Raw genomic sequence first — 25,807 nt, forward strand, 5'->3', positions numbered from 1 at the left:
GTTATAAAAAAAGAAATGGTATTATTCAGGATTTTTCTAAATTTCACATAGAAAAATTCCACCCGAGCGAAGCCGGGGTGGGTCAGTTAGTTTAATATGGACAAGCTGACACATGGCTAATATCTTGATTTGATGAATGACAAATTAACATAACGAGGGTGTCACGTTTTATCATGAAAACTTCAGCCATGACTAACTTAGGTTTATATATGCTTTGCTTTTGTTATATGCTTTAAACGAGCAATCCTTGCATAATAAATAGGTATATATTGTAATCGGTTTGTTGAAAACGGCTCTAATACTCTCTGAAATATTGTATATAGATATTGTTTTACTTTCTACGTTTATCTAAATGGGTTATCCCTGGGTCATCCATGAATTCAGGGATAACACCAATCACGTCGAATGATGCCCCTGCCCCTGGTATTTTTCTTTAATAAAGGGAATAGGTATTGACTATTGAGGTAATATACCTAAACTAAAACTTGTATCATATTAATAGTTGACAATGAAATTGCGCATTGCTTTGGTTTGTAGCTTTGGAATTCTTAATACCCAAGCGGCATCGTGCATTGTTGGTATCGGGTGAAATTTGCTTCCTACAAAAGCGGTTTATCGTGAATAGTGAATAGGTACTGTTCTATCCACCTATATCTTGAATCTTATCGTAGTTTTGCATTAGTCAAATGGAATCCTCGTTAAAACTCCTAATTTCAACAGCATCGTTTAATCATCGAAGATTATAATTATTGAATATATTAATACATTTTTGTTATTGTTCTATTAGTTTTTATGTATTGGTCTCTTTTCCTCCAAGATTAGCTGAATTAATACACTTTATTACTGAACAAAAATGTGTTTACTATATGATACCAGTTATCATTTATCAGCAAACTGAGGAGAAATATCTACGCATCGATATATATGTATATTGAGAACGATAATGATAAGAAAATGACAGGCTCTGCATGGGGTCTGACAACTTTTTTATGTAGAGGTTGCGACTTTCAATATTTTTTGATGGGCTTATATTTCTTTTCTGTTTGAAATATTGTAAGAGTAGTATATTTTAGAGTATATTAGGTATTATCATTCGAATTACTAAAGGAATGGTCATTCCGCCATTGTCAGTTTGACTCACTCTCAGAGGTCAGAGGTTAATAACATTCAAGCGATTACTCACATCACATTAAGGTGCATAATATGTCGCAGCGTAATCGTCAAAGCAGTAATATTGTAATCACAGGATTGCTGTATAAAGTACACAGGGTATGTAATACGCATAGTCGAGTCGGTTTGCTCGGATCGGCATTTATTTTTATCGAACAACAAAACCGACCCGGTATATTGTCCGTTCAAAATGACTTTTCACTCGCCATTTTAACTCTATGGGTCAACTGTCATGTTTAAAGTAGGTACGGTTCACCCATTGATGTTGGAATCCTAGGGGTTCACCTTTAAAATAAGGACTAAAATCGTACTATTGACATGGAATTTGACACATAAAGTAAAATGGCGCGTAAAAAGTCACTTTTTAGGGTTCCGTACCTCAAAAGAAAAAACGGAACCCTTATAGGATCACTTTGTTGTCTGTCTGTCTGTCAAGAAACCTACAGGGTACTTCCCGTTGACCTAGAATAATGAAATTTGGCAGGTAGGTAGATCTTATAGCTGACATTTGGGGAAAAATCTGAAAACCGTGAATTTAGGGTTAGATCACACAAAAAAAATTAAATTGTGGTCATGAACTAATAATTAGTATTTTCAATATTTGAAGTAAGATAACTAGGTATATCAAGTAGGGCATCATATGAAAGGGCTTTACCTGTGCATTCTAAAACAGATTTTTTTTTATTTTTATGTATCATAGTTTTTGTATTATCGTGCAAAATGTCGAAAAAATACGACTGTAGTACGGAGCCCTCAATGCGCGAGCCTGACTCGCACTTGGCCGGTTTTTACCATTATACGTATGTTCTTTAACTTTCTTTCGGCTCGCCCGGTCGGCATATCCACCTGAGTTTATTGAAAGCCGAACCAAGTCTTTACAGGTATATGCGGGCAGGCGAAAACGGTTTTTTTTTTTTAATTTTGTTTATTTTACAGTAATCAACAGCGTAAATACATAATTATTATTTAAATTTAAATCTAGGTATAACAGTACAGTTAGTATAAGATTTCATAGTTTTAAAAATACCAAAGTCGAAATCGACTGTTTCCATACATCTACAGGCAGCGACACAGCGGAAATATTGCGAACTAAAGATGATCGAGTGTTTGCGAGTATAGCTTTCAACTTTACGATACCAATTACCACATAACTACGTCACCATCGAGAATGGTTTGCGTTTACCTACACCAATACCAATATCGAGTAATTTGGCAGTACGAGTCCTAAGTTTGACGTCCTAAAACTAGTAAATGACGTCATTTTCGCTTATGGATACGAGTCGATAGTCGAATTGTAACTCACCAAAAAATACTCGGTGAGAGAAGCGTGAAAGCTTATTGATAATTAAACAAAATGATGAAATTTAATAAGTGAAGTGCCTTAATTTGCCCACGGAGGCAAGGAGAATGTTTGGGAAGGTAGTCAAAGCTAACCGTCGTGATTGTGTAACTTAAATTTGGTTCAGCGGCGTAATTTGTGATGTGCGCAGTGTATCGGTCAAAGAAACAGGTTCTCACATAGCCCAAACCCTCCAGCAAGTTGAAGTGACAGTGAACAATCCATGCATGTCGTACTGGGTTGAGCATCCGTCAAAGAAACAGGTTCTCACATAGCCCAAACCCCCCCGTAAGTTGAAGTGGCAGTGAACAATCCTTGCCTGTCGTACTGGGTTGAGCATCCGTCAAAGAAACAGGTTCTCACATAGTCGAAACCCCCCAGCAAGTTGAAGTGGCAGTGAACAATCCATGCCTGTCGTACTGGGTTGAGCATCCGTCAAAGAAACAGGTTCTCACATAGTCGAAACCCCCCAACAAGTTGAAGTGGCAGTGAACAATCCATGCCTGTCGTACTGGGTTGAGCATCCGTCAAAGAAACAGGTTCTCAAATAGTCGAAACCCCCCAACAAGTTGAAGTGGCAGTGAACAATCCATGCCTGTCGTACTGGGTTGAGCATCCGTCAAAGAAACAGGTTCTCAAATAGTCGAAACCCCCCAACAAGTTGAAGTGGCAGTGAACAATCCATGCCTGTCGTACTGGGTTGAGCATCCGTCAAAGAAACAGGTTCTCACATAGTCGAAACCCCCCAACAAGTTGAAGTGGCAGTGAACAATCCATGCCTGTCGTACTTGGTTGAGCATCCGTCAAAGAAACAGGTTCTCACATAGTCGAAACCCCCCAGCAAGTTGAAGTGGCAGTGAACAATCCATGCCTGTCGTACTTGGTTGAGCATCCGTCAAAGAAACAGGTTCTCACATAGTCGAAACCACCCAGCAAGTTGAAGTGGCAGTGAACAATCCATGCCTGCGTTCCTACTGAGTTGAGATTTGGTACCACAGCATACCTACAAGTACCTAGTGGGGTACCGACCGATGGACCGTTCATATTATAGAGTAGGTACCTAACGTGAAGTGGCTGAATGAGGATGCCTCAAGACTGGATGTAGAAGACAGACATCCACAGGCTAAAATGATAGATAATGATAATAGTGCATCTCGGATGAATCATTTTGTGCAGCGATGACTGGATGTAGAAGACAGACATCCACAGGCTAAAATGATAGATAATGATAATAGTGCATCTCGGATGAATCATTTTGTGCAGCGATGACTGGATGTAGAAGACAGACATCCACAGGCTAAAATGATAGATAATGATAATAGTGCATCTCGGATGAATCATTTTGTGCAGCGATGACTGGATGTAGAAGACAGACATCCACAGGCTAAAATGATAGATAATGATAATAGTGCATCTCGGATGAATCATTTTGTGCAGCGATGATTGGATGTAGAAGACAGACATCCACAGGCTAAAATGATAGATAATGATAATAGTGCATCTCGGATGAATCATTTTGTGCAGCGATAGCCATCCATACATATAGCTCGCAGAATGCATTTACTTGTAGCGTTGTAAGATCGATCACAAAGAGTATGTCACACCTTGATCATTGAGGCAAAGGTAAGATATGCACAATTTATTACCTACCTATACCTAGGTACCTAATACCTACATAATATTATTCTAAGCCCTATGGGTAGGTACATCAAACGTGTGGCTCAAATTTCCTACTAAGTAGGTGCCTACTTACATTAATTTATGATTCAATTATACATATAAGTTGGTACCTACATCTGATAAAATCAACCCATTTTTTCACCAGAATAGAAACCTAGGTAGGTACCTACCTACCAGGTATATTAAGAAACATACATACAATAACAGAAAATACCTACCTACTACCTACCATTACTTGCATCCATTCACAAACAAGAAAGTAGGTACTTAATTTATCTATATATAAAAAAGGAAAAGCTGACTGACTGATCTATCTAATTGAAATTTGTGTAGTCCTCGCGGACAAAATCGCGGGCACAATCTAGTATAGAAGGGTATAAGTTAGTAAAATTTTGTATGAAATGGACCTACCTACCAAATTTAGCTAGCTTATTATATTAAGTATTTTTCTAAAATAAATTATTATTTTCAGGTTGCAGATCATCTATGGTACCTAACCTATACTTACCAGATTATGTTGCCTATCTTCCAGCTACCTAAGCTAGGGCCACTAGAACCTAACTTAATTCAAGAGTCAAGACTGCAACTAACCTGGGGGTCATCAGACTTGTAGAATACCTATATAATTTGAACTGTTTATGATGTACCTACTTAAATACACCTTATGAATTTTACAGCTGATGTAAAATACTTATACGCATACCTACCTACTTATAGTATCTAATTTAAATTTAAACAAAAGAATTTAATTTGTTTTATTTCATCCTAAAAAAAGTAAGTTTTCAGATGATACTAATAATAGTTAAAAAGTATTCTGGAATTTGCCTGCCTGGATATTTCCGGGAATCTATGATCAAAACTAAATTAAAATGACAGGTTTATGTGTATTGCTGTTCCTTTCATAAGCTCCCTGCACTGCAGAAAAGGATAGCAATACATTTAGACCTCGTCTAACAGAATTAGCCACACTGTCCCCAACTGTTTGTGCACCAAGTCTCATCAAAATCGGTTCAACACTTCAAAGATTAGCTCACAATTTTTTTAATTATGAGCTTATTGAGAACGTAACAGGCAATTTTCAATTTTGTTTATTTGTATGAACATTTTGAAACGTGCAGCCTTGATGGGGGTAGCTGAGGTAAAAGGGAGGGGAGGGAAATCATTCCCTTGGAAGGAGTGATTTTCCGCCGGGGATGTATACTTTTTTAAATGATTTTTAATTTTGATAAAATTGTCATTGACTTAAAACAGCCTCGGTAGGGGGCGGCGGGGTAAGTCAACCCCTTCACTCCTTCAGCCAGAGACTCACTCACGTTTTGTATGGATGAATCCAGAGACTCCGGAACGTCCCTATCTCCTCTTCTTTTCTCCATCAAGGCGGCAAGTCTCAAAAGCTAGCCCGTTGTATGTAGGTATGAATTAAAATGCCTATAAAAGAATCTTATGGCATGACTAGCTATAAAAACACTATGTTCATAATAGAAAAGCAGAGACAAAAAACATTTTATTTACTATTAAATTTTTATATTGTTATAAAACTGTAGTTTGTTGCGCAGTGTTACTGCACTTAGATGACTTATGAGGATTCTGTAGAGTGTAGTCTTGATGCAGCAAAATCAACTTGCATTCTTCTAACAAAGTGGATTAGGCAGGTGGTGTGGTCATTCACAGGCTGTTAACATAACGTAACTAACTGGTCCACAGTTATCACTGAAAAAATAGAAATTGTTGATCTTTAATTTTTTAAATTGCTAATTAGACAAGAACTATTCTTCTTATTTTACTATCTATCTTAATGAGGTCTAAGTTTTATTTATAATATTAATTAATAAGTAGATGATGCCCGTGACTTTATCCGCGCTGATTTAAAGGGTAAAAGTAGCCTATCTCCTTCTCCAGCATGTAACAAAGCTCCACACTAAATAATTTATACTCGCAACTTCATTTATCTTGTGGGAACTGTTCGATTTTCAGAGCCTAGTTTATTTAAAAATAGGCTATATCCATCCCCAGGATGAAAGATCTTTGTACCTTTTGTCAAAATTGGTTGAACGGATGAGCTGTAAAAAGCCAGCAGATAGATAGACAGATAACCTTTATACATACACTAAAATACAGCTCAAACTCAAGGTCCCGAACTTAATTACATGTCTTAAACAAAGAAAACTGAATTGATTATTAAAGAGTTGCCTTTCTGTAATAGATTACCTAGATGTTTTATTGCAACTTTAACTTCAGTGTACCACAAGATTATGTCTAAAATGTGTTGTCATTTATCAAGCGGTCAGTAGTCAAAACTGTTCTAACAAATATAATTATTAATGATGGCTCAGCCCTTTTTGAACTCATTTAATGCTAGGTACCTAGTAGACAGTAATTATTTAAGTAGGTAGGTACATATGAAGTTATGTTATGATTTAACTATACTCTTCAAACCTGGCCACTTGTCTATGTGTCCAAATTCAGATCAAGAGATTTGTATTACCTAGTAATTAGTACATTATGTGAGCGTGATCCGAAGAGAGAGAGTAAACTTACTTAAGGTCGTCAGTCCAGCGGGTTGGAGGTCGTCCCACACTGCGCTTGCTGATACGCGGTCTCCACTTCAGAACACGTCTGCCCCATCGGTTCTGCGGCAGACGTGGCCTGCCCACTGCCAGTACAGATTTCTAATTCGTTGGGCTATGTCAGTCACTCTGGTCATCCAACGGATTTCGTTGTTACGGATTTTGTCCCTCAGAGTTACCCAACATAGCCCGCTAAGCGACTTTGAACTTGTGGACAAGGCCAACTGTCAGTGTCCACGTTTCAGCACCATACGTCATCACAGGTAGGACACATTCATTAAAGACTTTCGTCTTTAGGCTTTGGGGTATCGACGAATTGAAGACTTGACGCAATTTTCCAAATGCTGCCCAGCCCAGCTTATTTTTCTGTCAGCTTCCTTGTCGAAGTTGTTTCTACAAAGTTGTATTACGTACAATAATATATACCTAATAATCAGTAAAACTTCAGTTTTCTAGTTAAAACTAAAGCGATTGTTCCGTTTGTTTCAGTCTCAACTCTCAGTTTCAGTTATGATAAAAGGTTATGTTGGTTTCGTTGGTTTGTTTTGATTTATTTTTTTACTGACAATGACAGAGTAACAGACTAGAAAGCGGTAACTTTTTTTTTAATCTGATGAAAATTTGGCTCTGGACACAAGTTTCTTGAGGTTTTTAGTGATCTTAGACAAATTACCATAGACACACACACCATAGACTAAGTGGTGGACTGTCACTTGTTTGTCATTGTCACGCTGTCAATCTGTCATTGTCAATCTGTCAAAAACGTCAATAAACGAAATAATAAATGCCAAACTCAACAAAATGGCAGCGTATATCTGTCCCCCTTTTTTTGCGAACGTGTAAGAGAGACAAATTGTGGCGAGAGTTGGACCATCACGTTTACTATTTCTTTTACTCGATGAGTCCAATACTGACTGTTATGGCCAACTCATACTGCCGGACAATACGTAAACATTGACCGTGAGGAGTAAACGAAACGATAAACGATAAATGCATTGTTCAATCTTGTACTAACTGTACAGAAGGCCAAAAGAGATTACTTAAAATTATAATTAAAACTATTTTAACAGAATAGATTAAGAATAAATGTAGGTATATACAATAATAATATTACAACAGTGTGTGTATGCTTGTGTGTGTGTATATTTTTGTCGAACATTCATCTACATAACATATCCGATTCTATTGCCTGGCTGCGCCGAGCTAACGTGTATGGCAACATTCACTATTGACACTATAGTTGTCCAGCGTTGCTATCATCGTCCTTGTATATGTTACGGACTAAACTCGATTTTATAGAAGAAACTAGCCTATGCTCGCGACTTCGTCCGCGTGGACTACAAAATTTCAAAACCCTATTTCACCCCCTTAGGAGTTGAATTTTCAAAAATCCTTTCTTAGCGGATGCCTACGTCATAATAGCTATCTGCATGCCAAATTTCAGCCCGATCCGTCCAGTAGTTTGAGCTGTGTGTTGATAGATCAGTCAGTCAGTCAGTCAGTCAGTCATTCAGTCAGTCAGTCAGTCAGTCAGTCATTCAGTCAGTCAGTCAGTCAGTCAGTCACCTTTTCCTTATATATATATAAGAAGATCAATCTTGGCTAGGCCACAGTATTTGGTCCTAACATCAGCGCAATGCACACCAGTAGAGCCGTGGTCCGTGACCCAGCGTTTTTCTCAATAACAACTCAAACTTAACATTATTTACTTTAGTGAAATGGCGGTGGTGCGCAGCAAACCCAGTGGCAACTAAGAGCCTCTCGCTGCTTCCGATTTTTTATTCAGCATACCAATTTCAACAGTATTTCGACGTAGATAAAACTGAGTATGTAGTTAGCAAAAAGGCTCAACTCTGCTTCACTCGTCTCGGTTGAAGCGGGCCCATGTCGGAAAACCATTAAGTTTAAATTACGCTACAATTCATTTCTGACTAAATTTTAACAAAAACTAGCTGATGGACGTGACTTCGTCCGCGTGGATTAGTTATTGAAATTCCCGGGGGAACTCTTCGATTTTCCGGAATAAAAAGTAGCCTATGTCACTCAGGAAAATAAATTGAAAGGCAAACTAACCAACAAACACATTTTTGCATTTATGATATGGGTAGTTTTGTTAAATGATGCGTAAGATTAATTTAGTCCAGGACGGTCGTTAAAATTCTAAATTAATTTGGTCAATCACTAACACGCGACAGGTGACAGGCTTAGTCTATAACACTATCTTCTATCGGATATTATATTTGGGAGTGTGTTCAGGCACTCCACAATCTTGTTCCGCCTTCACCGTTCTACCACACAACAGCAAGAAAACGTTGACATCTTTACGAATACCTACAATAGAAATATTTTTATTCAACTAACTTTTACAAGTACTTTTGAATCGTTAGATGCATCTACCACCGCTGCACCGGCCCGGAATGCCTTTGTGCTCGACATACAATCTACTCGCAATAAACGTTTCTGCTACGAACCGCTACGGTTTGAAACGCCCGCCCTTCCGGCGTCCGAGCTTTCTCCCACACAAGACAAGAGTGAATAGATATCTTCTAGGCAAGCGCGCTCCAACTTCTACCTCATCATTGCTTTCCTTAACACATGATTATCTTTAAGCGCAAGTCTGTCCTGTAATAAAAAACCGGTCAATTGCGAGTCAAACTCGCATACGAAGGGGAACCTTACAAGAAATAAAACTTTGTTTGTGATGTAACATCAAATTCAGGGTTTTCTGATTTTTCCCTTTATGCTACCTGCCAAATTTCGTGATTGAAGGAACGTACTATATAAGTTTTGATTCTCTTGATGGATCTTGAAATACAGACAGGTAGACAGACATACAGGATAGGGTCAGATTTTTTCTCAGGAGATACAGAACCCTAACAAACGATGATGTCTAAATCGGAAATAATGTGAAAATAATAATATTGTAGGTGTAAGTATCTACCTACGTAGTAGCATCCAGTGGCGAAATTTCAATCGGGCTTTTATGTCCCTCTACAATTGTACATTCAACTTAAATAGAGCAGCAAAGCAATCAGTTCCTCTCAAAGGATTATGAGAAGTTTAAAATATCTAAAGTCAACATGTAGGTTCAGAATTCTGATAGGCGAATTGCGTTTACTCTTATAGTTTTGCATTTCACGAGGACGAATGACTCATGCTTGTGTTTAAGTCGTATCAGTTTAAGTAAGGTACACTAAATGTGTGCATTTGCGAACGCTTGCTCGCGACTGATTGGTCCGACATGCACGCACATTTACGCAATGCCCGTGTAAACGACGTTACCACAAGTAAAGTTCACTCGCCTTCGTGAATTTCACTTACTATCTTAGTTGCATATATACATCACGTTTCGCCTTCACAAGATGATTTAATATCATGACAAACCGTTTCACGTCTTTCGATTATTTCGTCCGTAAATCAAACATGCTCGCGGCGTTGTGGGTATATTGGGAATAGATTAGCTGCTCTATATCTAAGGTGTTTTTAAGGAACATTTATTTAGATTCAATAGGTAAGTCCCATGCCCGGCATGCATTGTAATGTGACCCTTCTTTTACTGAGAGGAAACCGGCGGGATGATTACGTATCTCGCGACAGGCGTAAATCTCGTGATCACTATGCTGTCAAACGTGCGGCTAGAGAGAGACAGCAATAGCCGCCACAAAGCAAAATAAGATGAAGAAGAAGAGAGACAGCAAATGAACTGTCGCATTGCTACTGCTGTCGCGTTGCTGTTGGTACTGCAACGTTTCACGTAATCACCCCGCCGTACTCTAAGTGAGCCGGCAATGGGTTGATTATAAAATGATATGATGATGATGAAATGTCCTCAAGCCGTGTATTAACTTAGTTGCAATTGAACTACATGCGGTAAATGCAAGTTACTATTAAATAAGTACTAGGTCACGGTTACGACCACGGAGTTAGGAATTACTGTCAATAAAAGCAAATTGAGTTTGAGACCATTTTATCTTTGACTTGATTCTTACGCGCTTCTCCATACAAATATATTGCGCATATTGTTCTATATTATTCTAGATCTAAAACTAAGCCTGATATCGATTTATGTTTTCATTATCTATGCTTTTAAATAATAAACTTAGTAAAATCATAATTGTTTTGATAGTTGTGACCCTTGAAATGTGTTTATTTTAAGCCAAATTTTTTGCGGCAACTTCGTGCGTAAATAAACCATGCTAGTGTCAAAATAAATAAAATAAAAAATAAAGTAACTACTAAATTGGCAAAACTATTGATTTTGAAGGAAACTTTACTTAACAATTTCAAATGTCTTTCGTTTATTATAAAAATATCGTAATACCAATCGTTGATTCTCGTTGTTCACACATCACGCATGCTCTTGTCTAGGTACGTTCCGTAAATGTTGATTGCAATAACATTTTTTTAAAGAATTTTAGCCTTGTTAATTATGAATAATATTCCCCTTTCCCCTCCAACTAAGCGAAAAGCTTGTGCTAGGAGTAGGTACTAGATAGTGCAACGGGCGGGGTTTGAACCGGCAACCTTTCGAAATTCAGTCCGCTTCTTAACCGTTGAGCTATTGAAGCTCAAATGACATGCTCTCACACTCAACTTGGAGTGACATGAAGAGCTCTCTTAATCTGCCTTGCAGATTCTGCTGACCGAACTCATGATCAATCATTTCAAGCCTACGCGATGTAAGTTTTTTATTGATAACTAGATGATGCTCGCAACTTCGTCCGCGTGGATTCAGGTTTTCGAAAATCCCGTGGGAACTCTTTGATTTTCCGGGATAGCCTATATCCTTCCCCGGGATGTAAGCTAACACTGTACCAATTTCATCAAAATTGGTTAAACTGTTGGGCCGTGAAAAGTTAGCAGACAGACATACTGACATACTTTCGTATTTATAATATTAGTATGGATTTTAAATAAAAAATTCGTATTTCCGTTTTTCCAGAGGAAGATGAGTCGCAGATATTCGTGAAGTTTTTCAAATTTCACAAATGCTACGATCTGATCCCAACGTCTGCCAAGCTGGTGGTGTTCGACACGCAGCTACTGGTGAAGAAGGCCTTCTTCGCCCTCGTTTACAATGGTAAGTCTATATTGAGCCTATCGTCCATAGAGTCTTCAAATCGAATCACAGTATTTCGTCTCTCATGTTCTCCTAAACGCGAGTAGATCAGCTTCTTTGCTAATTCTACTCGCTTTCATAGACACAGTTTTACTCTATTGGCCTGCGCAGACGAAGGACTATTGTCCACTGAGGACAAAAGTCTTTCATCTTTTACTATGGTGCTACGCCGTATCGTGTGCGTTACCTATGCGATGCAGTTCATAATGATCCATTTTTGTCCTCTGCGGATAATAGTCCCTCGTCTGCGTAGGCCGTAAATGGACGTCGAGAAACGAATTACTTGCGATTTAATTTGAGTTTTCATTAGATTTATAGATAGATCTATCATTAGTAGTTTATATATTATGCTACCTTATAACTTTTTGGTGTTTTTAAGTAGGTAGTGCATATTCTATGTTCATGTTTTTTAAAAAACGATACAAAAAGCTATTCCGGCTTCGTTGATAACAGCTTGTTCGGCATCCCGTCCCAACCTAGTCCGGCATCACACCTCCACCTACTCACCCTTTTGCCGCTTACCTACACTCCATTAATTACTTCAACCCGTGGCATTGCATTACTTACTAGAAATTTGTTTTATTCCTGCTAAAGTATCTTATATTAATTTATGTTTTACTATGTTGCAAAGCTTGTTATTGTGAATGTTACTATTTTGGTAGAAAGGCACATTTCTCGCTAGCTCTCTCCATTTGCGTAGTTGTGTTTGTTCATTGTACAACCTTATAAGGGTTCGAGATATAATCCAACAGATCGAACCAGTATAAGACGTGTTCAGATTTTATTTCGGTACAAATTTTGTCGTGAACACCTCACCACCGCACCTCTAACTTTTCAAAGTGATGTGGTTTAAGTATCACTTGATTTAATAATGAACGAAAAGATCGCGAGGAAACCTGCATGCCTGAGAGTTCTCCATAATGTTTTCAAAGGTGTGTGAAATCTGCCAAACCGCACTTGGCCAGCGTGGGATACTATGGCCATACCCTTCTCATTCTGAAAGGAGACTCGTGCTCAGTAGTATGTTGGCGATGGGTCCATAATGGTGATGATGTTGTCGTGAAACGCAAATGGACAAATAAATGAGTATTGTGACGTTGTAAATTTTGAACTACTAATTAGCGTTTCGCTTTTAATTAAAATCTATTTTGTTCAAAGTATGTTGGTACCACCTAGCATCAAGGTGCAGAACTACGCGTGGGTCGATGTTCAGAGTTCATTCGAGCCACAATAGATGGCGTTTGCTTCGTTGTCAATTGTCGTAAAAATAAAACAAAATAATTAAATAAAACCATAATATCATTTGTTTATTGTTAAGTCATTAACAAAACGGTTCTTATAATATATCCTTAGGTTCCGCAAATATTCAAAAATGAATTGGCTTCATGATCAAACTAAATGAGAGCGGCCACACTCGGGTTGCGTCTGGCAACACCGATTGCTGAGATTTAGAATTTTCCTGGAGTCAACATGTGAAGACGAATTTTTTTCGTTCCAGGAAAATCTCACTTCTTTTCGCCCATGGCTTCGCCTGGAAAAATACAATAGTCATAAATTTTAGTCATCCTAACGTATTTTCAATGTTTCATCAGTTATGGTGAGTGAAAAATCAAGTAATGTGGATTCGACAAAATGGCGGTTTGGTTAGAGAAAATCCTAATCTCATGATTTCTTTCAGTTCCAGTTATTTTAACTTCCCAAATAAATGAGGATAATGGGTTGTGGGTGGACTTCTGAAAACCATTGGTGGCCAGGAGTTCAATAGGTGAGTTGTGTTTGATCGGGAAAATTCCACGTGTCGAAATTTTCACACAGCACAAATTATAATCTTGTTTTTCTTTGTTACAGGGTTTACGTTTACGTTTACGTTTACGTTTACGTTTACGTTTTACGTTTAGCTTCAGTTTTCCGTTTTAGTTTTCCGTTTGCGTTTTCGGTTTTCGTATTTATTTCTTTTGCACATTCACGTTGACAACTTAATTGCTATGGATAAGACTTGGTGAAAATCTTTGTAATGAAACATTTCGGTTGTGAAGAATCAAATAAATTGAGTTTTGGATCTTGGCCGATGCCGTCCAGCTACCTTGCAGTCTTCGCACCTACAAGTAAGCAAATGTTTGTATCCTGCAACAGTTTAGTGAACCTTCTTAGTGTATGTGTACAGTAAGAACCCTGTCTTTACTACTGAGCTTTTATTTTGAAACAATTTTATGAATTTTACTGTGTCATTGTCTATTCCATGCCAATGGCATCTTAAATTTAAAACATAGATTTTATGTACTATCTACCTAAGGCATTCTAATGTATCTAAATTAAGTCTTGGCATTAAGCTAGAATAACTAAGCATTATTAGCCATCACTATGTATTAAGCGACCCCGGTAAAAGTTACATTAAAAACAATTTTGCCTAACATCTAGCAAATTTCATTTATAACACCTCATATACATTACAAGGGAGTCGACGGCTAGCTTCTATTCTTTACTAGGTAGATAGATCAAGTAAAGTAAATTATTATTTTCCTCTAATCTTTGTAAGGTGGTAGATTATTCCGTATCCGGGTATATTTCTATTCCGCCCGATTTACCACCCTTACAGTATGAAACCTCGGATTACAGTTTTAAAAGTATTTACAGTTTTTTACATCGTGATTTCAATCAAAATACTGTACAGTAGCGTCCTTAAATAGATATAACGCTTTGGCAAAAAAGATTGAAATGGGTCAAGTTTGACGTCATTACATGTCTGATGAAGAAAGAAACTTATTTAGGCATTGTGTCAGCGCTTATTATACGACTGCAGATGACGGGGTCCTGGGTTTGATTCCCGGGTTGAGCCTAAAATAATTAGGTATTTGAATTGCCTATCAGAAAACTGCCCAGTACAGTACTAGCCCGGATTAAGGAAGTTGGCGGTGTATCACCTCTCTGCCTCGGAGAGTACGTAAAGCCGTCAATCCTGCATTTGATATTTCTCCGGTTGTGTTTAATTTCTACCCTATCAAGCTATGAAGGTGAGGGAATAGAGATTACACCTGGTGTTTAAGAACGCAGTTGTGCACTATAGTATCTCCCGCGCAGTTGGCCTATCTAACTAATCTATAGTGATTGGCCGCCGTGGCCAAATTTCAGTCGAGGGGACATTATTATATTATGATGACTAGCTGATGCTCGCGACTTCGTCCGCGTGGAATTAGGTTTTTTAAAAATCCCTTGGAAACTCTTTGATTTTCCGGGATGACCCCTATGTAACTCTCCAGGTCTTTATCTATACTCATGCAAAAAATCACATCAATCCGTTGCACCGTTGCGACGTGATTGAAGGACAAACCAACAAACAAACACTTTCGCATTTATAATAAGGGTACTGATTCTGCTATAAGACTTAAGAGTATTCCATATCATATTGAACCATGGCATAATAATAAAAATATACCTACTTCTCTAGATAGGACTGTATTGAATCATCATCGCCGACCCGAAGTCTCACAGATTGTGAAATTAGGTCAGTAGCCGTGACCTTTTGTGTCGTTAACAAAGGGATTTTTATGGTTTCGCTCAATCTTTTTATTCGAGACGACTATCAACTTGTTTCGGTACTTGTTGACTAACACAGCGTAAAACATCATTTACGGACGGAAGTGCAGTGCGTAATCGCCGTAAGAATCATCATTATCAAATAGAATACGTAACGAACCTTTCTATAGCGGATATTGAGTGGTTAACAAAAACTGTAGGTTTGAGAGGAGTAGGCTGCCGAAACACAAATAACCTGTATGTCCTAAATACAGGGAATTGGATGAAATGATCATAATATAGAACTGATCACCCTGGCATGGCTGGCGTTCGCTTTATAACTACGCACAGTGAATTAGTAATTCAGTATGCATAGTTCGCGACAGGTCGAAATGGCGATCGGGGAATGAGGTGGGGGGACGCCCCGCATACCCGCACCCGCACTATGACGCACCGGGTTAGCGCGAGGGCTGTACGGGTGTGCGGGGCGTACCGACTCCAATTGTCATCTCGACCTGTCGCGTAATATAGAAGTGGATCGTAAAATCTGGCGTAAAGTCTCACTGTATGTATTTATACTATGAAAGTAGGTAGCCGTAACTTATCCAATGGTCGTCGTCCATGAAGTTTTGATTGATTCAATTTCCGCTTCTTCTATTCACTGGATGAATGAACGGGCAGTGGCATTTAAGTGAAGAAGATACGATGAAATCCTTTGTATTATAGTTAACGGTTCCCAATGACATTGTACCATAGATATGTTACGTTCTTATCACATGACGTATAAAATTCGTGCTCGGCGATGACTAAGACAGAAGGTAAAGTAAAGGCACGAGTAGAACAGTACTACAAATGTGATCTAAGTTCGTAATTTTAAGGCTTTAGGTATCTGTTTCATTTTACATATACATACATAACATTTAATATCTCTGCCGATAGGTACCCAATTTCATTTTGTATCTACATAGTAAAATAGTTTATGCTCTGCGAATTTTTCATACAATAATGGTCTTGTATGTGCTTTACCCTATCTGCAATAAATACATTGGCTGTGGCGAAATCTATTCGACATAAATGTAAAGCTTTGATGGCTCAGCGAAGTACATAATATATTTGCAAGTAACATCAAAGACTAGTGATACTTTATGGTTTATGTCACAGCTCTCAATTGCCACCATGGTATGCAGCCTCCGTAAGAAACAATACACCCGTTGCCGTGGAATTGAAGGTGTTTGTCATTCCATAATATGTATGATCCACAATAATATTTAAATGCGAAAGTGTGTCTGCCTGTATGTCTGCTACCTTTCACGGCCCATTCGTTTGATCAAATCTGACGAAATTTGATACAGAGATATTTAAGTATAGCTTACATCAGAACACAATATAGGCTACTTTTTATCTCGGAAAATTCAAGAGTGCCCACGGGATTTATATTAACCTAAATCCACGTAGACAAAATCGTGAGCTTTCGTCTATTTGATACAGAAATAGCTTGCTTCCCGGAAACGGATATAGACTATAGAAAAATCTAAGAGTTATCAAGGGTTCTTTAAAAAACCTCAATCTACGTGCATGAAATCACGGGCATCATCTAGTTATCTTTAAACAGGTTTTGGTTACCATTATTCTTTTAAAGATAAATTTAGAAATATAAAAGCTCTCTTGCTTATTAAGATTATTAATGACGGAACTCTATATCTACAGCGTTAGATAAATTCCAGTAAGATTGGTGTTACGTACGTCACTACAAAGTTTTCTTCAAAAATCTAATAGGTTCTTGTATTTTTTTCAATGCTATTTACTGACACTTTTATTAAATTTAAACGTTAATTGTTTCCCAAATTGCATTCTCCACTGCTGTGTTTTGTGGTATATTGTTTCTCATGGATGTGCTCATTTTGTATTGTAGCGATTACATTTTAATTATTAATTATTTTGTTTTTGCACTGTTGCCCTTAAGAGGATCGTTTAGTTGTAAATTTTCAAACAAAAAGCGATAACGTTTTTCTCCCCGTAAATGTAGTCCAATTTTCATAATTATTAGAAATGTTGTAGATATAATGAAGAACTATGCTTGTACGTTTTTATTTTAAAGAAATATCACTTATGTTAATAGTTACTAGCGTCTGAATATCCATATTTTTGACCTAAAAACTTTCTTGAGTATTTTAACTTTTTTAATTTAAATAAACTAAAATACTAAAAAAGAAAACGTGCCCAAATTGTCTAATTTTGTAAACGTTTGGGGGGTAAAAACGTTATCACCCGAAACAATATTTCAAGAATAAAATGTAGTTAAATGCCTACTGGACTTGCAACGGTAGCGAAGTGGCGTGAAACAGATACAATTTTTGAAAATACCTACTCGTGTCGCGCTTTGTCACTAGACGATAGTCGCTTGCGGTTAGTCATGTACGATATTGATTCATTTTCACAATGTACCACATTCAATATGATGCGAGCTGGATATTTTTCATAATTTTAAAATAAACTCGATATTGTTGAGCCTGTTCCCTATTTACTCATTCGTTATATTTGGCTTAAGTCTTGTATGTGTGTGTATTTTTTCACAGTCGAGATTGTCAATAGATCGTGTGGATAACCGTTCCTATGTTTTTAATATGTTCGTGTAGGTGTATTTGCGTTAAATGATTTCAGAATTTGTTTGCAATCTGTTTTTTATCTCTTTATCAGTTTTAAGATATCTTGTGAAATGTGTAGAAACTGCGTTTCAAAAAATACATGGCGACGTGGAAATCGTTAATAAGATAAACTCGACATTTGGATTAGGCCTGGCATATCATATTATGACGAGTAAAGGCGGAAACAAATTATAGGACGCGGCTGACGGACGCGGCTGACAGTCTTGAATTATAGGTATCTGGATAATACATGGTACACTTAATTGCACACACACAAATTGTTGGACGTAAGTCGCAGACGTAACCTTGAGCGCTCGGATATCTCGCAAGCCGTATTTCAAATGACTACACAAATGTCAATCGCGGCTGCTAGTCGCGGCTTATGGACGCGTCCCATAGTTTGTTTCATGCTTAATTTTCTTGGTTACACAATTTGCCATATTTCTGTCTAATCAACATTATGTATTTCTTTGTTTGCCCCTTATGCGTTCCTATGTCATTTATCCGATTGCGAAGAAACTTTGTTATAAAAAGTATCAAATTAAAACATTAAAATAATAATAATAAATAATATGTCAGAGGCGCTTGGTATTGAGGTAAAGACAATGATACAGGCAGTGGAGGCACGTTTCTTCGGTCGCCTTAAAAAAGTTCTTAATAGTCTTTTATCTGGTGGCAACAAGGTGCGTGCCTTTAATGGTTGGGTCATGCCTTTGCTCATATACACCTTTGGTATTCTAAAATGGACTCAAACTGAACTGGATGCCTTGGATCGAAAGATTCGAAAATTGCTGACTGCATACCGTATGCATCATCCACGTTCATCTATTATGAGGTTATATATCTCACGCAAGTGTGGAGGACGTGGTTTTTTAAATGCCAAGAACCTTCATAATCGTGAAATATGCAATCTCAGAGATTATTTTCTCAAAGTAAACGTGGGAATACATAGGGATGTAGTCGCAGTTGATAAGGGTCTTACTCCGCTTTCCTTAGGCAAAAATAACTGGCGTAAGCCCATAGTACTTAGTACTTCGGATCGCATGGCGGTATGGGGGAGTAAGGAGTTGCATGGAAGATTCTACAAGGCCTTAACTAGACCGGATGTAGATTCCACAGCCTCAGTATCCTGGTTGCAGTTCGGTGACCTATTTGGGGAAACCGAAGGTTTTATCTGTGCAATTATGGACGAAGTTATCAAGACTAATAACTACCGGAAACATATAATGAAGGATGGTACTGTTGACATTTGTCGAGCGTGCCATCTTCCTGGGGAATCCCTCAGACATATTATATCCGGTTGTTCTTATCTTGCTAACGGCGAATACTTGCACAGGCATAATCAAGTAGCCAGGATAGTCCATCAACAACTTGCTCTTCAGTATGGCCTTGTAGATACTGAGGTGCCGTACTATAGGTATGACCCAATGTCAGTTCTTGAAAATAGCAGTGCCCTGCTCTACTGGGATCGGTCGGTTATCACAGACAGGTATATTGTAGCCAATAGACCTGATATAGTGCTAGTTGACCGTTCAGCGCGTCGAGCAATAATTGTTGATGTTACTATTCCTCATGATGATAACCTAGTGAAAGCAGAAAAGGAAAAGTATCAAAATACTTGGACCTGGCTCACGAGATTACCGCCATGTGGAGTGTTGACTCAACGATTATTGTACCGATAGTTGTATCAGTCCATGGTCTTATTGCGAATAGTTTCGACCAACATCTTAAGAAACTATCGCTTAATTATTGGATCAAGGGTAAGATACAGAAGGCAGTGGTTCTTGAGACGGCACGCATTGTGAGGAGGTTCCTCACTCTGGAGCCCTGACCATTGGCAGCTTGGATCCTAGCCCGCTGCTAATGGGATCCATTTTATCATATTTTTAATTATTGTTTTTTTTGTTGTTCCAGTTACTTTAATTTTTGTTGTTCTTGTTATTTTAATTTCTGTTGTTTCTGTTATTCTATCGTTTGTTGTTTCTGTTACTTTATATTCTGTTGTTTATTTTATTTTATTTAATTTTTTATTGTTCCTGTTATTTGATTTTCTGTTACTTTACTTTAATTTTTTTTGTTGCTGCTGTTATTTTATTGATTGTTTTTTTTTTTTAAATATGATAAAAATGAATAAAATAAATAAATGAGAGAAAAAAAAAAAAAAAAAAAATTCAAACCGATGGACGATACACACGGGGGTTCGATCCCGGGCACGCGCTTCTAACTTTTTGGAGCTATGTGCGTTTTAAGTAATTAACGTGAGGAAACCTACATACTTGAGAGTTCTCCATAATGTTCTTGGAGGTGTGTTAAGTCTGCCAATCCACACTTGGCCAGCTGCAGCGTGGTAGACTATGGCCAAAATCCTTCTCACTCTAAGAGGAGACCCGTGCTCTGTAGTGAGCCGGCAATGGGTTGATCTTGGTGATGATGAACGATACATTATCGAGGTCAATCTCGTTCTACTGTGCGTCTAAAACGTTTTTGCATATTACATAATAAAAATATTAAAGGTAAACAAATACATTAGGTTTGTTGCAAACAAAACAATAGCATAACAAATAGCACACGGTACTTTTAATGTATGCCTAAAGTTACCGTATCAAATTACGAATGTAAGTCAATTTTGCTAACCCGGTGATAAATTTTCGCAAAAACCTACTCATAGTGTCAAATAGCTCTTTAATGAGAATAATATGCAACAAAGTTACAGTTTATATGCAAGTAGTTGTTTAAATTTTGTTAGTAACATAAATGACAAGTAAATTCCAATAACCTCTCTGGTTCATTTAACTATATTACAGTAATACACATTGCATATCTCGGATGGATTTATTGTTTATAACTTTGGAGCAGAATTTAAGTCTATACTTTTGTATAGAATAGAATAGAATAATGTTTATTCGAGGTACATATATAGGTGGTACATGGTGTAGGCAATAGCGTTTTATCGCAGCTGATCGAGTCTTAGATTAGTTAGACTCTGAGTGTTAGCTAGTAGACTAGACTAGACTGTTAGTTAGTTAAAATCTGACAGAAAAGGGGTCGCTTTGACTTTACTAAGTTTACAGCATAACTAAATATTCTTTAGAAAAAGATAAGAAGAGGCGGTTTTGTAGAGCATTGTCTCTGTCGTTGAGACCGACAAAACGTCACATAGGTATGAGTGTAAGAGACTCTACAACAAAATCTCATTGTAAAGGTATTTGACATGTACATTATAAGGCTTTAATGTACATTATTTTCTGCCGCGTACTGTAATCTATAGTACACGGCAGAGATGACAATCGGGGTATGAGGCGGGGGGACGCCCAACACACCCGCACGTCACCCGCGCTACCCCACATTGGGTTAGCGCGGGGGCTGTGCGGGTGTGCGGGGCGTCCTCGTCCCAATTGCCATCTCGACCTGTCGCATACTATAGTCATTCATTAGTTATTGAAGACATTGTCCAACTGTTACAATACAATTTTATAATAGTTGAACTGAAACTGAACCAGTGTTATTCCATTCTCCCCAGGAGTACGTGCTGCGCCGTTGTGGGACTCGCAGAGGCAGATGTTTGTTGGCATGCTCACTATCACGGATTTCATCAAGATCCTGCAGATGTACTACACCAGTGCCAACGTCACAATGGACGAGCTAGAAGAACACCGCCTGGAGACATGGCGACGTGAGTTTCAACATATCTTCTAAATGATTATTATTTACTGTCTGGTGGGAGACTTTGGAAGGCTCTGACTTACAATACTGATAAAGCCGACTGCCAAGCGATTTAAGGTAAAGGTTCTTTGGTGAGAATGTACGCAATGCATACACGCAAGAGACGTGACGCAGTGCAGATCAAAGATATCGGCACATTATATTCAAAATAATCCAACTTTTGCGATTGTTCGTTGCGTGTATTTGATGCGTCCTACGCACCAAGAAATTTTTTAACGATCCGATATAATAAACGTTAAAACCGTTTTGAGCTGTGGTTTTTTAAATGCAAGATAGGCTTGCGCTTGACGACAATCATAGCTGATGGCAATTTATGACGAGCCTTACACTGTAGAGCGAATATTTAGAAGATGTTGCGACAAAAACGTTTCATGCGTCAACCACATAAGGATGTCAAAATTGTCAACATTCACCCGAGTTATCTATTAATGTTTGCTTCTATTAAATAAAAATTTTCCTTGTTATGCTATAAATTTAGAGGATAATATTGGTCACAACAAAGTTTGTAATTGAACGGGCATGGACCGTAACACACTTTTAACTATGATATATCTAATGATCAAACATAAACGTGGTTTTGAAGAATGTTTGAAGAATGAAGTGTCATTTTTATATAACATCAGCAACTGATGGCCAACATTTGCACTAGTGTTCTTTTTTGTCGCAGTTATCGTAAAACAACACTTTTAGCACAGAGCGCCACAAATCAGAAGTGCAGTTTAGGCCATAGTTTGCCACGCTGGCCCGATGCGAATTGGCAGGCTTCGCACACCTTTGATAACATGGAGAACTCTCAGGCATGCAGGTTTCCTCTCGATGTGTTCCTTCACCGTTAAAGTGATATTTAATTGTTAACGCACATAACTCCAAAATAATATAGTTGCGTGTCCGGGATCGAACCCCTGACCTCCCGAAAAGAAGGCGGGCGTCTTAACCACTAGGCTATCACCGCTTTTTGAATTTTAGTACCGCATGCATACTCCAATCATCTCCATACTAGTATTATCATTTTCACTGACTCTGTAAACCTGACTGAAAAATATTGCGCTGGGACAGCTTTTATGGACAATTACTTCGAGACGATCATAAGCCGCAAATACCGCGTTTTACGGAAGTTTCTTAAGCGTCTTAGCTGCAGCAGAAGACGTCTAAAAGTTGAGACGATCATTTAGATTAAAAATGAAGAAAATATAAGAAAGTAATTTTGTCTTTACCTCTCTTGCCTCTTTGCCTAGTGATTAAGACATCGGGATTCGGGAGGTGGGGGGTTCGAACCCGGCCACCTCTAACACTTAGGAGTTCTGTGCGATTTAAGCAATTAAACATCGGTGGCGAAGGAAAATATCGTGAGGAAACCTGCACGCCTGAGAGTTCTCCATAATGTTTTCAAAGTTGTGTGAAGTCTGTATGGCTTAAACCCTTCTCAGAAGAAGAGACCCGTGCTCAGTAGTGGGCAGGTGATGGTTTGATTAGCGGTAGTTTATGGGGCTAGAATTCATAATCATTATTAAAGAGAATAATTTAAAAAAAAAAAGATTTTTATTTATTTTTAACATGAACGTCACGCTGTACGAAAGAATAATGACGTCACAATCTGTAAACTACAATACTTTTTATTTTTTCGACATAAAAATAGAGTAATTTATGCGGGATTTTTTATGTTAAAAATAAAATAAAAATTGTCGTTTACGCCATGTGACGTCATTAATCGCTGTCTGTACAGCGTGACGTGAATAATCAATTATTTTAAAAATGAATGAAAACTTTAAATTATTCTCTTTAATAATGAATTCTATCCCCATAAACTACCGCTATTCAAAAAACCACAACATTTTATTCCTACAGTCCAAGACCCTATTGTACACTAAAAATATCACATCTATTCCCCTGTCACATTATCATGGTTAAATCTGATCAGATACACGCGTGAAACCTGGGTGGTCTAAGTGATATACTCGAGATTTCACACACTAAAGCAGATGTAGAGAATTCCTGTGATTGTGAAATGATATTCCAAACAATCGGATCTAATATCTAGCGGATTCGTTTGAGCAATTGGATTATGGTGTAAAATTGCATTGAAACCAACTGAGAAGTTAGTTTTAAATGAATGCACAATAAACTCAGTATGAGTCATTGACTTATATATTACTTCGTATAGACAGGGCCATTGAACAAACAAAATGGCACCGACTTAGTGGTGCTTTAGCACCAATGCAACTTCAGTGACGTTTGGATTTTAAACGGGTCATTCATTAGTATCTAAGAGATGATTTATTTGGTTCCAAAACCGTGAAAAATTTTGTTCGCTTGACCATATCTTGTAATTTAGATCGATGGTATTAGTGTTTTTTTTTGCATTTTACTCTTGAGGAACTATACATATCTGTATTACGCGAAAAGTTTAACTCCTCACGCGCCATTTTAACTTTTTGTGTCAAATTTCATGTCGAAAGTACGGTTTTAGTCATTATTTTAAAGGTGAACCGTACTTTTGACATGACAGTTTACCCATAGAGTTAAAATGACGCGTGAGAAGTCATTTTTAGGGACCATATATAATTGTAACCAAAGCGTGTCTGTTTGTTTATAACCTCTTTATGTCTTTAGTACTGAAAATATTTCAATGAAACTTGGTACAAAACTCGAACACTACCTGGAAAAGAAGACATGATAATATCGAATTGAATTGACTATGGTATGTGAACTACTGTTGCAGTAACATTAGATGTATTAGTGGTTCACATAATAATTTATGAGTAACTAGCTGATGCCCGCGACTTCGTACGCGTGGATTTAGGTTTTTAAAAATCCTGTGGGAACTCTTAAATTTTCCGGGATAAAAAGTAGCCTATGTCCTTCCCCGGGTTGCAAGCTACCTCTTCGGTTGAGCCGTGAAAAGCTAGTAGACAGACAGACAGACACACTTTCACATTTATAATATTAGTATGGATTTATAAGCAGTGATAGTCTAGAGGTTAAGACGTTGGCCTCCCATGCGGGGGTACTGGGTTCGATCCCGGACACACGCCCCTAACATTTCGGAGCTATGCACGTCTTAAGCAATTAAATATTACTAGCTGCTTTAACACTGAAGAATCTTGCATGCCTGATAATGTTGTCAAATGTGTGTGAAGTCTGCTAATCCGCACTTAGCCAGTGTGGTGGACTATGGCCAACTCCTTCTCATTCTGAGAGAAGATTCGTTCTCAGTAGTAAGCAGGCAATGGGGCAATGATGATGATAATGAATTTATTACCTGTCGTTTCTTTTAGATCATCATTATCACCATTGCTGGCTCACTACAAAGCACGGGTCTCCTCTCAGAGTGAGAACGGTTTTGGCCATAGTCTACCACGCTGGCCATGTGCGGATTGGTAGACTTCACGCACCTTTGAGAACATTATGGAGAACTCTCAGGCATGCAGGTTTTCTCATGATGTTTTTCTTCACCGTAAAGCAAGTGATTACTTAAAACGCACATAACAAAGTTAGAGGTGCGTGCCCGGGATCGAACTGCCGACCTCAGATTAGAAGGCGGACGTTCTAACCACTAGGCTACCACAGCTTATTTTAGCTTCGTTTAGGCGGATTTCTGAAAATCCTTTCTTAGTGGAACTTATACAGATAACTTGTATTTAAAATTTCAAGTTTCAAGACCCAGCGGTTTGAGCTGAACTTTGATGTGAGTCAGTCAGTTTCTCTTTTTACTTATACTAAGTATACTTCTTTACAGAGGTGTTGAAAGGCTCAGTAATGCCGCTCGTGTCGATAGGCCCCGATGCATCGCTCTTCGACGCCATAAAGATGCTCATAACAAACCGCATCCATAGGCTGCCTGTCATCGACCATGAGACCGGCAATGTGCTGTATATACTCACGCACAAAAGGATACTACGCTTCCTGTTCCTTTACGTAAGTTTATCACTACGGACTACCCTTCTGTTTCCTTTAACTAAAAAACCGTTCGTGAAAAAAAGTAAGAATACGATATTTGACAACTAGTCAAATCAGTGACTTTTTATCAAACGTCAAAACGCGCGCTTAGTAT

General features: G+C 38.0%; 1 protein-coding gene across 1 annotated transcript in view; it reads left to right on the forward strand.

The window, feature by feature from the left end:
• Positions 1 to 25,807, forward strand: part of LOC117995838 (uncharacterized) — a 93,414-nt gene that overhangs the window by 61,224 nt on the left and 6,383 nt on the right. Inside the window, exons 12-14 of the mRNA XM_034983856.2 lie at positions 11,699 to 11,836; positions 21,554 to 21,706; positions 25,493 to 25,671. Of these exons, the coding sequence (XP_034839747.1) occupies positions 11,699 to 11,836; positions 21,554 to 21,706; positions 25,493 to 25,671 (470 nt within the window). The remainder of the gene's footprint in view (positions 1 to 11,698; positions 11,837 to 21,553; positions 21,707 to 25,492; positions 25,672 to 25,807) is intronic.

This window comes from Maniola hyperantus, chromosome Z, assembly GCF_902806685.2.
Source record: "Maniola hyperantus chromosome Z, iAphHyp1.2, whole genome shotgun sequence".
In the NCBI taxonomy this organism is placed as follows: Eukaryota; Metazoa; Arthropoda; class Insecta; order Lepidoptera; family Nymphalidae; genus Maniola; species Maniola hyperantus.